The sequence below is a fragment of the Dermacentor andersoni genome, chromosome 8 (assembly GCF_023375885.2).
Source record: "Dermacentor andersoni chromosome 8, qqDerAnde1_hic_scaffold, whole genome shotgun sequence".
NCBI lineage: Eukaryota > Metazoa > Arthropoda > Arachnida > Ixodida > Ixodidae > Dermacentor > Dermacentor andersoni.
The window spans coordinates 150,263,485-150,282,588 of record NC_092821.1 but is presented as its reverse complement, the minus strand read 5'-3'; the positions used below and the strand labels follow the sequence as shown (position 1 = coordinate 150,282,588).

At 43.1% G+C, this 19,104-nt stretch overlaps 1 protein-coding gene across 1 annotated transcript in view; it reads right to left on the bottom strand.

Annotated features, from left to right (window-relative positions):
• Positions 1–19,104, bottom strand: part of LOC126525458 (uncharacterized) — an 85,506-nt gene that overhangs the window by 34,106 nt on the left and 32,296 nt on the right. Inside the window, exons 11-17 of the mRNA XM_050173338.3 lie at positions 16,835–16,866; positions 12,626–12,811; positions 10,587–10,667; positions 9,192–9,407; positions 7,694–7,885; positions 5,726–5,815; positions 2,684–2,798 (exon numbers count right to left, since the gene is read on the bottom strand). Coding sequence (XP_050029295.1) covers positions 2,684–2,798; positions 5,726–5,815; positions 7,694–7,885; positions 9,192–9,407; positions 10,587–10,667; positions 12,626–12,811; positions 16,835–16,866 — 912 coding nt within the window. The remainder of the gene's footprint in view (positions 1–2,683; positions 2,799–5,725; positions 5,816–7,693; positions 7,886–9,191; positions 9,408–10,586; positions 10,668–12,625; positions 12,812–16,834; positions 16,867–19,104) is intronic.

Genomic DNA, 19,104 nt, shown 5'->3' with positions numbered 1-19,104 from the left:
TACAGTGAACTCTCACTTGAGTGAACTTCAAGGGACCCAAGGAAATAGTTCTCCTAAGTGAAAGTTCACAGAACTGAATATTCACTAGAATAGGTAACAGCAAAGGGTTCACTAGACATCGAGTCAAAAGTGTGAAATGCAATTTATGGAGTTATGTACATCAATATATATGAAGTGCGTAACAGTTACCTTGCTGCCTATCTGATCTGGAAAAAAAAAAAAGATCTAATTTTCATTTGCACTGGTGTTCTTAAAACGAAAGAAGAACAAAGCTGTCCAGAGAGTCTATGTTTTTGTGCACTTCCTCGAGCACAGCATGCTGCTGAGACACGAAGTCTCGCAGCTTTCCAAGGCATCCTACAGCCTCGGCTAGAATTACAGGATTTTAATCTACCTCCGCCATTGCATCTTCCTCGTCGCACTTTTCTTCCGGACGAACACGGGAAACAATTTTCATATCTGATATTCTGGCACAGGTAACCAGCTAACTGTCACACTGCACATAGCCGCCGCTGGAAGGGCGATTTGGGGGCGGCCGGCATCGGCTGCGCCAGCGCTGCAGAGCGCAAAACTTCGTTGAAGTGATTTTAAAAGTGAGCCCGGGTCCACTGATCAAGTTTGCTCAATTGAAATATTCGCTATTTAGAAATTTGTTTAACTGAACAATTTTTTGCATAGAATGCATAGAAAAACTGCCGGGAGTTTTCTGAAATATTCGCTATTCTGAAATATTCTTTCAACTGACGTTCGTACAACTGATAGTTTACTGTACAATGAATGCAATTGTCGAAAGCAACAATATTTAACAATGCTAATAGCTCTCAGTTGAATCCATGTCAACATTTCTGCAAGGTTTTACCAGCTAGCGTCAACGTGCCAATTTGAAGTGAAGCAAACGAAAATGAAATCCATGACCAACTTCTTCGTGGTAGTTCAGTAATGCAAATGTGCAAGCGACTGCTCCCTGAAGGATCTGGACTTACAAAATGTGGAAATAATAGTGGAAGGCATCAAATGAGTGCTAAATCAGATGACAGTTTTTCACGACTATGGTAATACGTATTGCCATCACCAGTCAGGAAACAATGCACAGAAGGCAGGAGGGCACTTTCAACTCTTGCAGTGAGACAATACTTACGGGCCCTTTCTATTTTGACATTGCACTGGCAAGTGCAGCTGTAAGGAATGGGAAGGCAAATTGTCATATTCACTTAAATAATGCACCTTCCACTGCTCTCAATGCATTAATTTCCAAAAGTTCAGGACACAGGATCATTAAGGTTTTTTGAACGGGGAGGGGGGCAAGAACTATGCCAGCCTCCTCTTTCAATAACACTTTCAGACAATGAAAACAGCCATTAATATTTTACGTGCAATCGAAAGGTAGAAATGTTGCTACTCTCTCTCATCCTTTTTTTTTATTTTAGCAGTGGTACAGTCGAATCTTGTTAATTTGAACAAGTTTAATTGGAACTTTCAGTTTAGTCAAACTGGTGCATTCTAATGGGCGAAAACACCAAGTAATTCGAACGCGCAAGCATTTGCGATGGTTTATTCAAACATACTATGCTCCAACAATGCTCTTTGCAGCGCACCAAATCATGCGGTGGCGCCTCCAACCAGCATTCCTCTGACCTCGTCAAATAGGAAGAACTTGGGAGAGACCCTTCAATGCCGCATGCGAAGAAAAAAAAAATACATGGAGGAATTTTGTGGGCAGGCGTGTGCAGGTGCACATCACCAATTACTTCTGTTAGTGACAGGTGTCCTGTACAGTCAACAACCGATTTTTTAACGCCTTTGTGGCACAGCCATGTACCCCATAGAGTCAATGTACAAGTATGAAATTTCTGACGCAAAAAACCTTCACTGTCCGATTTTCCGGAGCTCTTGCTCTGACCGCAGGTTCGAAACGGCCCTAATTGAAGCCACCACCACCAATATTTTGATTATCTCGCCGTCTCGAGCTGGCGCTCTCGCACGCAGATCCACTGGCAGCCAAACATAGCCACACCGCAGCAACGCTAGGCCAAGATGCTTCGACTTTCGCTACCAAGCTTCTTGCTGTTCGGTGCCATGTTTTTCATTGAAACAATTCGACGCTGTTAGCAATAACGCCGACTCCGCCTTTATAATCCTGGCCAATCGCTTTGGAGCACGGAAAGAATGATGCATTGCATAATGCAGGTTCCCAAAAGTCAGCTTCGCACCAATACAGCAGTGTTACGCAGTGAAGCATACCAAACGTTAGAATGGGCAATTGTCACGGGACATGGTATGTTTCCTTTAATTATGCACGAGCACCCGCCATCGCCTATCACTGTATGAGCACCGATGTGCTTAATAAATGTACTGGCAGGCCTTTAGAGCTATTTCTGACGTGCCTGCGGCGATTTGAACCCTTGGGAGCAGTAAAAGGCGTGCATTCATTTTTTCCGACCACCAGATTTTTCGGACGTAATCGTGGCCCCTAGGGAGTTCAGAAAATCGGATGTTGACTGTAATTTGTAATGTCAGTAGACCTTCTGGAACTTCCCACTCGTGTATAAACTCAGTGCACATGCGCCACTGCAGGTAAGTCCTTCATTCAATTAGCTTTCTTTAATTTGAACAAGTTTTCGGGCCCTTTCAAGTTTGAATTATCGAGATTTGACTAGTTGCATGGCACTACAAAATCCCTCACCAGAGTCTGGTTGAGATTCAAAGTCTGTTCTTGACTTGGAGATGTGCCTCCAAAGGGACAGTAGTCGGGAGCAAAGTGTCTGCGTGGAAGATGACTTGCGCGGTTGAAGTCTCCCCTGCAGAGCAGCGGGGCATTGGCGTTAGCCTGTTCCAGTAGCAGCCAATCTCAAGGGACTGAGACTTTCATCAAGTCACTTCCTTATTACCAGCATACAACAATGTACTCAGTAAGGACGAGCAGCATTACTTTTCGTTTAATTGAACACAAATTGGGTTTGAGTGGAAGATTTTCTAAGTTGTTTAATACTATGCATGCATTTTAAATACTTCTCGAATTATACTGCACAGACTTATATTACACTGTCACCATTTTAAGGAGGACAGGGTCCCTTGTAGTATTTGTTCTAATAGAAGAGCAGCTGGAGTGCATTTGTGATGCTCACACATACTCTTGCCAGCTAGAGAATCAGTTTCGAGTCCAGTAAGTAAAAAGTGACAGTTGCTCAAAAAGAGTTACCTGTATCTCTTTGTGTACACAAGCACACAAAACATATCTGGAATAATGCTAATAAAATGGTTATAGACTGTTTCACTGAAACTTTTAAATCATACAGAACTCTGACAAAGGCTTTTTAAGCATGTATGTAATCTGAAAAAGCAGTAAAACTTGCAATGAGGCTTTATAGGAAGTGCAACCTCCTCAGGACATACATACACAACATTGAGTAATGCACAAACCTGGAAGTTCTGAGCAAAGCAGCAAGACAGTTTGATTGATTGCTTTAACAGATCAGGGTCAACATTTAGAAGCAACATGTGGGCCCTGAATGACCCCCTAGTGGATTGCTCTAAATTGATTCTAACGTTGCTGAAGTTTTTTTAGCACTTACAGATAATACCACAAGGAAATACCCATGAGACAAGAAGCATCTTGTGTTCTGCATCTTTTCTTGTGTCCTTGTCTAGCTAAAAAGCTATTCAATATGATTCACTAACTTGCATAAATATCTACCTTAACTTTTGACCAGCTGCAGTTCCTTATGATGGATAAAAGAAGGGAATGCTACTTGAGAAGTCCGTATGTGCAAGAGTGCTCATGAAGTTCTCGAACTGGTGGTCAAGCACTCAACAAAACTGTGCAAATGGGTAAGGCAGCTGCCAAAGCGCAAAGCAGCTTGCACCACCCTCTTGCGGTGAAATTTCATAACATTGAGAATTGTGTATAAACACACTTTATTAAATTTATGTTTAAAATGTTATGCCATTCTACAGACATGAAGTAATGAAAAGTAAAATGATTCATTACATTGAGTATTTTGTTACATTGAAGTTGGTTACATTGATGGGGGGGGGGGCACTGGACTGAAATTCTGGAACTATGATCTGATTATGAGGTAGAGCATTGTAATGGGGGACTCTTCATTAATTTTGACCACCTGATGTTCTTTAACTTGCACCTAAATCCAAGCACCCCCACAGGTGTTTTTGAATTTTGCCCCCATTAAAGACAGGCTGTCGTGGCTGGGATCGAAGTTCAAGCTCAATGACACAACACCATAGCCACCAACCTACAACTGCAGGTAAGACGGGACTGTATCGCATTCCCCTACGCTTGTCTTCTCCACACGGCTCTCTTATCTTTCAACGTTTGGCTTCCTCACATGACACATGTGATAATGGGAATTGGGGCTACGCAGCTGTGACGAGATATAATGAGAGTGTTCCAATGCGAGTATGGTGCCTTTGCGCAGCCTAGATATGAGCACCACATGTCAGCGTGAGGGGAACTTCAAGTAGCAACACCTGCGAATGCTAGGTGCCAGCGTAAGGCATGGGTTAAGATTTGCTATGTATCTTTGCTTGGCGAGTCAAATTTAATTTCTTACTGAGGAATTTTTCGTTGAATATATTTTGGCTAACTGGCATTCCGGTAAAAAAAAAAAAAAGGAGCAATAAATGCCTGTTCTGTGTCTGCTCTATGATGTAGTCAGTGCCTTTGTTACTAAGTGCACTTCAGAACCCATAATGATTAACTGATGAATTTCAGAAAGAATTACTTCAATTGAATTACTTCAACTCACGCCTTCTATTCATCTGCTCTTCCTCGCGCCATACGTTTTTGGAATGGTCTTCCAGACAACATCGCATCCGAACCAGACCACGATAGTTTCCGTCAACTTCTGCACTCTTTCTTTTCGCAATAAAAACTTACCACTAGTTTTTACAATTTTGTTTTACTTCTTGTGCCATGTCCTGTATCCCACCCATGTGTTTTATTTATTTGTTATGTTTACCGCTTTAAGACCAAAGACATCCGTCATTTTTTTGTAGCACTGCACGTGTTCTTTTTTTTTTTTCCGGTATCCCACTTTGTGCCTGACTGCATTTTTATATTGAAAAATGTTCTTACTGTGCACACGATTAGTCCCTGTGTTTTTTATCATGCCCTACCGTTGTGCGTCTTTGAAACACTGCCTACTGTTTCTGCGCCCAGAATCAGCATAATTGGCTGTCTATCCTTGGTTGTAGTTTCTTTTCTTTTTACTGTCGTCATTGTGATTGGTACACTCTTGTGTGCAGTTTTGCCATATGTATAATGCCAGCCAATATTTTCTTTTTTCGTATTATCCTCTTTCCTGTCCAACCTTATATTGCTGTTACACCACTTTACCATCGTTTCCTCCATTTCTTTGTGTTAAATTGCAAATTTGAGCCGTATGTACTCTGTCGAGTTACTTTGCACTTTTACTACCTCCTTTAGTCAATGCCTATCAAGGGGCCTCTAAGGTATTTTTAATATATAAATAAATTATGTTGATCAGTTTGTTATAACCTATTTCATTATAACGAGGCTTGACTGCAGATATGTTCAGTTGATGGAGGCAAAGGAATGCTTTTTTATCAACCAACTGTTGCACATGACTATGAAAGGCCCCAGCTGCTGCTCTTTTTCATGCTTTTGAGCAGGTGCTCGCATGGCCCCGCAGCTGTACAGCGGTGATTATGGTGATTGCTTGAGAGCTCTCATTGGAAAAACACTCACATCTTCCTGGTTGACCTCGAAGTCTGACATGAAGGGACGGGGAAGCACCAGGCTGCGCAAGCTCAGGGGACTGCACCATGGTATCAAGATCTACAAGAAAAGCGATGTGTTATACACCGCTCAGAAGTATACCCCTAATTTGTGAGGAGGACTCTTGTAAAACCCTCGCAAACATTATAAAACTTTCATGTAAGTCATAAATTCATAACATCACACTTGTCCACTTGAGATGCTCTATCATATGCAGTTTACAGAACTGCAATGGCGTTACAGATTTATAAACTTCATGCTTCTATCTTTTGGAACCTTACTGATACTTCGCAATTTTCACAAAAAATTCGAAGTCTTCAATAAAAACTCTGCTTCCTAGAGTTGCTAAAACTTAATTTGCACTCCAAAAGGCAACAGATCACATATCGGTCCAGCAGCTGTCTCATAAGAGCATATCAAAGTTTCACATGTATTTGAATAGAGAAATCAGAGTGGGCCCGGGCTAAAGCTTTCTACGACAATCGCAAATGACCTCTAAAAATCAGAAATTTTATGATAAAATTGTAAAAGCTGGCAAGTACAGTGGAACCCCGATTTATGACTTTCTCAGAGCCACGGAAACACGGCATATAATCCAACCAACGAAAATTACATCTATAATACATGGATTTTTTTATGAAATAGTTGTAAGGTGCTTCAATTTAACCTATAGGCGAATACTCTGCAGGATTCTGAAACCAAAACTGCCGAAAAGTAAATGCAAAAAGAAAGCTGCATTGCAGGTGCCAATCACCCTTTGTTGGAGAGATTTAAAATACCATGTACCATGGGCTCGCCAGCATGCTAAAACATTTTTTTTTAATTTACAGACTTTGAAAAAAATTTGTCAATTTCTTACAAACTTTCTTTGAGCCATGCAGCAAGAGCTGTCTTTCAAGTGCAGCAAAATCCATAAGGAGGTCAACTACAGCGACATCGCCTGCACATAGGAATCTCCAAATGTTGTCGATGCTGCAGAGCACATCCGTAAATATAATGAAAAGCACAGCAGCACCTGTGGCACCGCCCTCGGCCAAAGTGGCAGCCAGCAGTGTCGGCATGATACAACGACCCACACAAAACCGGAAAGACATTGACACACACAGGAAAGGACTTGTGTACTTGTGCATAAAACAAATCTCCAATCTGCTTGTGTGAACATGGCTAACCAATATGATCCGCGTGCTTTCCGGCAGTTAATCGTTTCAGTCTTCGCACATGTTTTCACACTTTCCATACTCGCTAGGGCGGTACTCTCGAGGCATCACTTTCGGAAAGTTTCACTTTCGTGACACTCGGCAATCGATCTGTCAAAGTATGCGGCTGACAGTGCTCTTGGCCCTGTACGAAGATAGCGAGCTTGGCACAGCACCAAAAATGCTGCTGGCCATATCCACAAATGCATCTGGTGACAGGAGCAGGTGCTGCGGAGAGAAAACACTGAAAGAGAGACAGTGCAATGAGACGGCAATGAAGGGACAAAGGCGAGTGGCAGTTGAGTAACATGAAGAGGACAGCAAACGTGAGAGAAGGAAAAAGAAGGCTAGGAGGGAGCCTGGAAACCAGTCAGAACTTTCCCCAAGCGAAGGGTCGCTCTCCCCTTTCTCACAAAGGGGACGGCAGATGAGGAAGCAGCCGGAATCTGGCGGCACTTCTCACGCATCCGCCGTTGGGTTTGCAGATTAACACGGGACGGTTGGGTTGCATAATCTTGTGTCATACAATCGAGGTTTTTAATGCATTTTCTCTGTCACTAATCTTTCGTAAAACCCAAAATGTTGCAAAATCAGGGTACATACAACCGGTGTTCCACCATACGCATAAGGGGTGCGTAAGTGGCTTTTGCTGTTTATTGCTGTCAGTACACAGTTACAGAAATGTGCGAAGTGAATGCATAAAGAAATAATATGAATAAAGTAAGCAGATGCAGGCACGTACCCCGAGGAGGAACATGGCATTGCAGGTGTGCGCCCAAACTCGGTGGCAGAAGTTGCCCCAGCGCCACAGGGGCAGCCGTGTGGAGGTGAGTCGGGTGTTCTGCTTCTCGGCCACATACGTGGGGCGTTCACCCAGCAGCAGGGTGTCCCCTGTTGTTGGCTCGGGGCCCAAGGGGCCGCCCACGCGCCGCACCTGCAGATGCACCTTGAAATGAAATAGGGGTGCCACACGAAATCCAGGGTACTGTTCAATAGCATGCCTTGTTGTGAGTACAATTAAATAACAAATTTGGAACAAATGTGAAATATGGGAGAGCAAAAAACATGTGTAGATGATGCAGCATAACACCGGCCCACATCCAAAGTCGCTTATGGTGCAAAACTAACATTGGTATCACATGTGGCACTTGGGGAATTTCTCAGTTGTAATCAATTGTCTTGCACAAGTTACAGAATCTGACTTGCACTTTGTGGGTCTGGAATTTGAATCCTGGTGGCCGGGCAGTGCAACTTTTTCTTTGTTTCTTTTACAGTCAAACCTGATAACAAAGTAGCGTCTGACAGAAAAATACCTTTCTTACATCCAATATTCAATATAAGCATGGATTCATTACATGCTGCTATTAGCAAGAAATATTTTACATTTACTTCATTGTATCCAATAATTTGTTATATCTGTGTCCATCATATTGAGGTTCGACTGTATAATTCTGGCAATACATTCTGCAATTCCAGCTATGGAGATCAGCAGACATCAAAATGACAAGGAGGGATGAGTCCATAACAGCTACAGCTGTGAAAAAGTAATTTTCAGCCTATTAAATATCATTTAATGTACACAAACGGAAGAAAGTGTGACAAAATGGTGCCATGGCCACTTTGAGTTTTCTTCAGCATGTGTTCCAACATTGACAAACAGCCCAGTCGCCCATTATTTTCACATGTGCTTCCTTCAGCAAGCAGAGATTTGAAACACCAAGGGTGAGTTCCAATTCTGGCCAGCATTAGAGACAGTCTACACTGACAGCCAAGAAGACAGCTTCAAGCCTAAGTGATGGGAACGAATCCAGAACCGTCTGGAAGATGTCTCCGCGATGTGACACCACCTCGTGTAGAAAAAAAAAAGTTAAGAGAAGTACACATTATCATTACATTTTAACACTGCATGTGTGAACCTATAGAAAACACAATGTTGCTCACATTAAGCCTGTAAGAAGGCATGACTACGTTTTCCTGTAAGCAGACGACCTTCTCGTTGAGTTTCCAAGCTTTCTACTCAGATGCCTTTTGTTTTGGCAGTGAAGTAGCTTGCATCGTTTTTGGCTTCCATGTTGTCTTCAAGAAGCTCTCTCTCCTTTTGCCATTTTCCTCAGAATGGGAACAACAGTCAAGATGGCCACTGTCTACATAGCTGTCTGTTTAGCCATCTATGGCAAGTATTGGAGCACAGCCTATGACACCAGCAGTTGCACAAGCAAACCTAAGGAAGAACAACCAACCTGCCACTGGGAGGGCCTCCACACGTGCGTCTGCCAGGTGAATGTTCGGGTGGGAGCGCGCAGCCGCGCCAGCTCGGCAGCCAGTGCAGGGGCCTGTTCCCGCAGGAATGACAGGTCGCGTGCCACAAAGTAGGCAGCCTGGGCAAGGCCCCGCTCCCGGCACAGTGCCAGCGCCGTCTCATGGGCCTCCAGGCAGTGCTCGCGTTCCAAGTGGCACTGCAGTCATCCATAGGCAGTCTCAACTCGAATTTTGAAAAAGGAGACATTTGAAAAGAATGCCAAGGAGCACATCCAAGAGTTGAGGTTTATTTAAAAACAGAAATCTGCCAGCGTTTGTTCATGCTCACTTATTTATTTTTTGAGGAGATTATTACTATCACCTCATTACCAAGAAAATGAATCAATAGAAAATAAACTTGTTTGTCCTCCTGAAACCTTGGGGACTATCTGATTTGCGAATGAAAACAGGTGCACCCACAAACTGGAGCATACAAGTTTATGAGGACCATAAAAATTAATTTAGGTCCCCCAGTGACAATTTCTCAAGAATTGCAGAGGAAAGAAAAACTTAGGAGAGAGCATGACACATATAGGGCACCCAGCCTTTGCAAGGCAACCTCCTCTGATTCTTTCTCCCCTTTCTGCCCACTTTCGCTTGAAAAATGCGTGTATCACGCTTTGAATCCTGGGAACAGCATGCTGTAGGTGGCTTGGCTCATGGTAGGTTTGAGTGCCACTGGCTGCTGAAATTGCCCCTGCTTTCTCCAGCCTGTGTCACTCACTTTCTGCTTACTGCATTTGATGCTTTCAGTTCTTGGACTTATTACCTAGGAACATTGTTTCCAGTGCAACAGCAGCGCTAACTTCAAAGAAACTGTGCAATTAGCTTCATATTATAACTTGCAAGCAGTGCAGCAAACAACCCCGCAAAGCACAGCCATGCGGCATGACTAGAAACAACCGCTTCGGTGTTTTTTTTTTTTTCATTATTAATCCTCTTTTTGCTTTCTAACTAAGCTTCAAGTTTATCATGTGACACTCCCTCCAGGCTTACTTCTTTCATCCATGGCCAGAACTAAGCTCAGAATAACAAACTGTTTTATACATGGGCTTGTAGACAGCATAGCAGGATAATAACTGGCTCAAATTACCTGAAAATATTAATAAATGAGGTTTGAATTGTCTCTGTTGAAGATTTGGCCAACAATGATGTCACCAACACTATCAACAAAAATAGCACTGATGAAAACAGGAAATGTTGCATACATGTCAGACCACTGGAGACACATTGCAAACAATACTCATGCAATATGGCAAGCAGTACCAATGTGGCTAGTTAAATTCTTGGTTTATCATGGCTGCCCCCTTAAGCGAGTGTGTGGCAATGATGCCTACCTGAACTTCATAAAGCTGACTGCGCAGCCATGGGCCAATCAAGGAGAGCACAGGAAATTCTGCTTGTAGCCGTTCCTTCTCCTAAGCAAGCAAGAGACAGGAATGCGTTAAAAATATGCAGAGGGGGGGGGGGGGGGGGGGGGACCGCACAGCACATGATATTGTTGCACAGTGCAGATGTTCCACTGAGCTAAGTCAACTGCACTGATGATATGCTTGCCACAAAATAACTTCAGCAGAACACTGGAAAGCTAATCTTTGTGGTTAACCAATTGCTTACTTTAGAGCCTTGAGATAAGTGAAACTGCTCAGGGCATTCACCAACAGCAGAGCATTTTTGTAAGTGATTTAGTGGAGATCATGAGGCTTGGAGAATATGTTGCGAAAAGTGGCATGGCATGACGACATCAGCCATACATCAGCACTGCAATTTCAGTGGTTTCAGTGGCTGCAAGATCTATCTGGGGGTGCTCAAATGTCCTGCACAAAAGGTAGGTCAATTCTGAACCACTCTCAAAGATCCTGGCTAGCACTCCAAGGGGACATTTCACTTTTAGGTGTCAACCAGCTGTGGCACCCCTGCTACTTCTCTATCAATGGAAAAACCTCCATAAGTATGAGAAAGGTTTTGTCCTAAGCAGGAGCTTGCTTTAAATGGGACCAGTGTGGTTGTTGATCCATTTTAAGTAGGGTGTGGGAATACAGAATAGTAGATTCAGGATCGAATATCGGATTGAAACTAGAAAAGAAAAGCCGGATATCGAATTGAATATCAGAAAAATTGATCAGAAAGCTTAATGCTTATAAATTTTGCTCAGGAGTCTCCTAGTATTGCATAACAAGAATGTAGCAAGCTATCAGTAATTTAGGTACATAAAAATCAAGATATACAGTACAGTCTACTTTTGATAATTAAAGGGAACTCCAAATTTGTATACCAGCACCGATTATAGCTCAGTTCTACTATAAAGGTATCAGAAATATGTTTTTATCAATAGAGTGTTGGTTGAATAGAATAAAGTGATTTTTTTACCTCTGAAGCTAAAGAATAAGTGATGTTATGTTGTACTGAATACCAATGAGGCTCTTAGTTCAAGAGTGAACCAGTGTATATCAACGTTTTATTTCAGAGAAAGCTTTGCTTTCCTGTTTGCTTTCAAAATACAGAAGGGCTTGCCAATCTTTATGGCAGGTGGGTTATCGTAAGAACAATTTGCGCGCCAAATGAAAGTGCAGACCACACGTTACATGAATCAATCACCGTTTCGTGCGTAACTATCATTGGTGCTGTGCGGACCGGACCAACAGCGATCAGTGCGGATGGTAGAGCAGGTGCCTTTTCATTGTCATGTTCAGCATGATTTGCCACCTGTCAAGATTCTGAAATTGATAGGGTCATGGGAAGTTTCCACAATGCCCCCTCCCACTTCCCTTTCATCGTCAATTCGTCGTCACGAACATGAATGCAACCATGCGGTCAGTGAACAAGTGACATGACACTTTTGCGCCCACCATGTAAATAAAAAACTAGTCTTGTGATGTGTTGCTTGAAGCAACAAAAAGAGACCAATGTACATCTATGAACGGCATCGAGAACAAGATGCTGCCGTACAGTGTGTCGCAAATATGGTGGCTGTGAGCAACATTGTTGCCATTGTGACATGCTGCACTGTGAGGGTCACTACACCGAATATAATAAATATTCAAATGATCACTATTCCATCCGGTGATATCTGAGTATTCGCACAGCCCTAATTTTAAGCTAACACTTGAGGGCAGAAGCAGTTCGTAAGCAACAATGTGTGCCTTCACACAACGCTAAAGTTGTGTCGGTCTCATAGTGTGAAGAATGGATTTCACTGCAGCAAGGCAACCCTCCAAGCCTTTTGGCAAAAATCGTTTGGGGAAGTTTACAAAGGGCAACCATTCAGCAGAACCCCTACAGGAACATTTAGATCCTTGGAAAGTGGCTGGCTTCTCTGAAACTTTGTACGTGGAAGCTCCTATGCCTCAAACACATACAGCGCAGCAGGTCCCACCTGAGCCACATATTGTGCAGTACGGTTTTGCACAACATCCAGAGCCCGCTGGATAAGCACAGCTGCTTGGGCCTGCTCAGCGAGAAGCTGGCCCAGGCCCGGCGCCAGGCTCTCCAGGGCTGGGTCACGACCCACTGCCTCCGACACACGCCGCACATACTCATCCTGCACGGCCACTTTGGCTTGCTGCAAGCAAGACATCATAACTTCACAAACAAGCACATCTGGACCTTTGCCATTGTAGAGCCATATCACAGAGTACAGCGCTTTGCATGGGAATACCAGGCCTCTGAGAAGCATCTTTCTCAAAGGACACATTAAAGACACATTTGGCAAACATAGTTTTCTCTGCCCCAATGATTTAGTCTGCACTAAAATAGAATGTAAATGCTGAAATAACTGCGAACTGTTATGCTTCAGTTCATTTCTAGTTCTTCTGGCCCTCTTTCTACTTGTCCGAACAATAGCTTAAACAACCCAGCAGTTCTGGTGTCTATTATCGCGGTCTGTGAGTGCAGAGCACGGGTGTTAAGCTGGTTCCAGAAACTTGGAAAGCGCTCGTGCTTGTGTTGCTCCTATTCTTCGTCCCTGTTTGTTTGCGCACAAAAAGTTTTAAGATATTTTACTTTCACTGTCTTCAAAAACCCAAAGCCTTGAATAGTTCTCCATTACATTCAACTGCAGGGTGAAGTCGTTTACAAGCAAGTATCAGGTGTTCAGCCGTTTCCTTCTCCTCTCCACACGCCCTGCAGAACAAGTCTATCTCCCGTATCTGGCTCGGTTGCTTTAGTCCGCAGTACACCTGCCCTGGCCTCAAACAACAATGAGCTTCCCTTTGAATTACCGTAAATATTTTCTTTGGCTATTTCTTGCATAAATGTCCTGTATGTCTCTAATAGTGATTTGGTTTGCATCTCTGTTTTCCACATACCCCTCTCTGTCTCCTTAACGTTTTTCTTGACGGATGATTCCTTACCTGTCCCCCCACTGCTGCCCAAGTATTTGCTTGACAATTTTCTAGTTTGCTTCCTCCACCTTGTGTCAACATTCCTCGTGTATATGTAACTGAAAACCTTCCTAGCCCACCACATTTCCCCCATTTTTCTCAATCGCTCCTCTAATGCTATCTTGCTACTAGCCTTTCTGCCCTCGAAAGAAGACCATCCCAGATCCCCCTGCACCCCAAGACTTGGTGTCCCACACCCCATTGTCTAGTTTCCAACTGTGCCCGGGTCTCTGCTCTCATACATAAAACTGCATTGGCAAAAGTCAGGACCGGAACCATTACCCCCTTCCATATCCCTTGTACTACCTCGTACCTATTTTAGTTCCACAGTGCCCTACTCTTCATAATCGCGGCACTTCTGTTGCCTTTAGTTGTTCCATATTTTTCGTACTCTGTCAGATACTCAATCCCATTATTTATCCACACCCCAAGATACTTGCACTTATCGAGTATCTCAAGCGTGGCCTCCTGTATCTTATGCTCGCCGCCAATGTTATTAAAAATCATGACTACTGATTTTTCTTTGCTAAACTTCAAGCCTAATCTGTCTCCTTCTGTACCACATATGTCCATCGATCCCTGCAGATCTTCTGCATTGTCAGCCATTAATACAATATCATCCACATACATTAGTTCTGGTAATGACTGTTCAATCAATTTTCCTTGTTTGAAAAATGATAGGTTGAAGCCGAGTCCGCTTTGCTGTATTTTGGCCTCTAATCCTTGTAGGTACAGCATAAACAACAGAGGTGACAATGGACACCCCTGACTAAACCCTCGCCGAATCATTACAGGCTCCGAAACCTGTTTTTTCCATTGCATAATCACCCGGTTACATTTAAAGATATCTTTTAAGAAATTGGTTACTCCATCTTGGACTCCTAAAGTTTCCAGAATGCCCCACAAGCCCTCTTGAAGTACACTGTCATAGGCTCCCTTGATATCCAAAAAGCCAGCCATAGGAGTCTGTGTTCCTTTCCGCTATTTCAATGCACTGTGTCAGTGAGAACAGAGTGTCTTCTAGCCTCCTATGCTTCCGGAACCCATTTTGTAGCTTTCCAAGCACCCCCTCGTTCTCTACCCACGCCTGCAGTCTGTCCTTTATAATTTGCATAACCACCCTGTAAACCATTGACGTCACTGTTATAGGCCGGTAGTTATTTATGTCAGCTTTGTCCCTCTTTCCCTTATATATCATTCTCATCCTACTTAGCCTGCATTCGTCAGGTACTTTACCATCCATTAGCATTTTGCTCACCACCTCCCTTAATGCTTTCTTAGATTTCGGGCCCAATTTCTTTATTAACGTAATTGGAATACCATCCGCGCCTGCTGATGTGCTACTTGGTACCCTCTTCTCGGCCCTTTCCCACTCTCTTTGTCCAAGCGAAAGCAGTGGATTGGCAGGGCTATCCCTCTCCGACATACTGCATGTACCATTTTTCTGTTCTGTAAATTTTTCTCTCATCATGGTTCCTATATACTCCACTGCCTCCTCTCCTTCTAACCGAGCACCTTGAGCTGTTACTATATACCTCTGCTCTAGGCTTGCCCTATTACCCAAGGAGTTCAGATGTTGCCAGAATTTCCCAGCTGCTTGTTTATCTTTATTATTGCTTACTTCTGACAGCCATTGGGACCCTTTTGTCCTGATTTTCTCGTTGATCAAATAGGATCCTTTCCTTCTGCATTTTATGTAGTTTACCCATTTTCTCTCCACTTCTGCTTCAGGTTCTCCCTTACTTTTGGAATACAGTACCTGTGTTCCTTGGAGGCTTCCTGACGTTTCTTTATGGCCTTCTTAACCTCTTCATCCCACCAGCTCTTCGATTTTCGTATCCCTTGCCTTGTTTTCCTCACTCGCACCTTATCTAGCTCATGATCAAATAGTCTCATTAACTTTGGGTAAGTCCAATCAGTTTCAGTGTCCTCTGATATTTCCTCTTCAATATGTTTGGCCGCTATTTCCACTTGCTCTTCCGAGTACAAAATCCCATCTGGCTGTTCCTCACACCTCGTTCGTGCTTTAGTTTCCCTCTTAAAACTCAACTTGATACGTTTGTGGTCGCTACCTATACTTCTCGAGCCCTGTTCATCTATAATCATGGCTCCTAATCTATCGTACATCCTATGTGACATTAACGCATAATCTGTCGAGTGTCGACCCCCTACCTCCCATGTTATAATCCCGTCACACTTCTCAGTAGAGTTACAGACAGCTAACTTATGCCTCTCACACGTTATATCAACTGCAAACAGCACCACCAGCAGGTCACTGAATTTGGAGGAAGGACGAGCTAGTTTTCACTCATCGTGCACCTATTTCAATCATGTGTTAAATGTTTTCTTTGTTTCCTTGAGATAATTTAACAGAATATACATAAATGCCAGACATGTTAAGGCAGAGCTAGGACTTGCTAGGAATATTCTCTCCAAAAGAGCTTTAGCTGGAAGGCCATGACCATTTTTCTGGTAAAGCAAGCCAAGCCAAACATTCCATGTTCTGGCATTCCAACAGTGTCCCAGCATGCAACATGATTAAGAGTTAGCACCAGATGTTCTTGCAGGTAGCATTGTAAAGAGCTTATGGGCATCCCAGAGGTTGTCAACACCAGAAAACACAGACTTTTTTGCGATGGCAGTGATGATATTAGCTCTAATGGTAGCCAGTTGTCAATACCATGCACACCTTTTCAGTTCGGTTCAGATAGTGTCTGGTTATAACATACAAATAATTTATACCATAACTTTCTTGGAAAAAAGGTGCATGACATAGGCAAATACAGTATTTCCCAGAACCACCTGCCCTGCCATAAGAATACAGGCATTTGGTCGCCTGAGCAAGTCCCAAGAACCTAACAACATGAGAATTGTTTCTATGCAATCCTGCTTAAGATGCACAGCTGTTGTTGTGATGTCTGCGTTTTTGCAACACCCACCTGCCCCCTTCCCCCTTATGAAGTGCATGCTCCCCCCGCCCCCTTCTCTGAAATATACTTCTGACTACACCACTGCCCATACCACAGAGATACATCAGGTTTAAACCTATTCTGACAAATTTCATAAGACAGGAAAAAACTTTCTCTTACTACAAAAAGGCACTATGCGTTAAAAATTTATTTCAATGTACAGATACATGATCAGCACCATTACAACAATATACTAAGAATACTAGGCACTAATGATTTCCCCAGAGAACTCACCTTCTCTATGTCACTGTCGCACAGTTTTTTTGCTGTGAAAGAAATGTATGGAAAAAATAAGACTATGAACACACACGCAGACACATTACAATTCTAAAATCATGCTTGCAACTATGGCAACATGTTTGCAATTTGACATTTAAGCACAATTCCAGCACTATTGTGAGGAAGTAGCCTACTTTGATGCATGGAAAATCTCCTTCCTCAAAGCGGGCCACCACATTTCGAATACACTAAGTACCATGCCATGTCATGAAACAGATATTATTCATTTGCAAGCAGCAGGGAATATCACTTGGCTTTTCCCCGTTTGTATATAACCTTGACAGCTATTTGAGTTTTAGCTTTACATGACATTTTCAACATATTCTTATGATGGGTGCATTTGTTTTTAGTAACGCAAGCATAGTAACGCAAGTACTTAAAAAAATAAAGTAAATATATTTCGCTAAACAATGCGCAGTTGCCCAGTTGAGGGCTGTACACATGCACCAGATCACTTCCTCTGTGTCTTGGCTTTTTAAGTTTCCCATCCAGGAAAAATTATTTTCTTTGTCATTGCACCTTGTAAACTGCAGCCCTCTAGATATTTATGAGTACCAGTAATACCTGGCATAAAATGACGTGCAACACTTAACTTGAATGCCAGCAACAATAAATTACACACCCATCTCAAGGACAGCTTTATCTTCACTGAATTGACCTGGATTCAGGTTAAATGTTCTAAGGGATTGAAATAAAGCTTTCAAATTCACTGAAATTTTCTAATGAAATGCAAGCACGAAGCAGAGTCAACTCTGTTTAAATTTATCACGTTATGAAGTCCTGAATAAATGCTAGTCTACTGTTTAGTCCTACAGCATTCGTCTTGCATTCAGCACAAACAGATCATTGTGGCTAGGAAGGGAAATCTTCGACCATCATAGGAGTGTTGGATTACCACATTTTATTCTGTGTTCTGACATGGTAGTTTAGATAATTTAATGTGTCCCAATTTCTGAAGGTCAGTCACACACAATACTTCTGTTAGGCATGAAAATTATTCCGTCGCAGAAGTCTTACTTTCCGAGATGTGTTTTCAAGCATCATGTACATGTGTACTTGGCTCCCACCAATGTCAAGCGATCTTTTCTTCGACTGCCAATTTCTATTTTCCTTTATTACTACAGTCGAGCCCACTTATAACGAACCTGAAGGTTACACGGAGTCTGTTCGCTATACCCCAAAGTTCATAGTAAGTGGACAACAGCTTAAAAAAAAAAAAGAGAAGTGGATAGTCAAAACACAAAATGTATTTATTTGCAAATAAGTTCATGATGCTCATCTTTTTCTGCAGTGCAGATCCAATGAGAGCGGTCTCTAGTTTATTTAAAGCAGAAGCGTGCTCTTCGCTGAGGCCCTTGGTCCAGACAGGTTGCCTGAGGCTCTCTATGTAGCCCATTGCTACAGGCATGTTTATGGGTGCTGGCTCCGAAGTTTCATTGTCGTCTGATTGCTCCACATCGCTCTCCGCCTGCACTTTGCAAGCGATGCCCTCGTCTGAGCACGGTTCCGCAATATTAGTGTCCTCATCTATAGAAATAAAGTCATCCCAATCAGTGTCATAGCCCTCCATATCGGAGTCGACGGCACGCTGCCACAAACTGCCGCCGGACCGATCATCTTCTAAAGCAACAGGCTTGGCATCAGGCACTGTGTCGACGAAACCGGCCTTGTGGAAACAGTTCCACACACAAGTGACCGTAACCTCTGCTTTGACCGCGACATATGTCGCGGTCAAACTCGCCCAGCCACTTTGCGAATTGCGCATCGTCCATGCCTTAGTATTGTACCTGTAGTGCACAGGTACACAGCTCCGAAAGCAACACAGCTTCTTCGATTTTCCGATTACAAAGGGCACACATTGGTCGCTGCCATCCATATTAGTGCACAGAAGTACTGTAACATGCACTTTACTGTGCCTACTGCCAGCACATGATTCGCCTTTCAGAGCGTGCGTCTTGTCCGGCAGCATCTGATAAAATAATGCAGGTTCGTCTGTGTTATACACGTCCTGCTCCATGCAGCTTTAAGCAGCGCGTCCTCTACGTCTGCATAGGTGGCCTTCCGCAGGTGCTTTCTGTTCGTCGAGTCGGCGGCAGAGCTGGCAATCTTTTCCTTGTTCTTTAGAATCGTCGAGATGGTTGATTTAGACATGTACTTATTCACCAACTCGCAGTTTTTAGCACCTTGAAACACTTCCTTCAAAACTGTTCACTTCGTTGCCATGT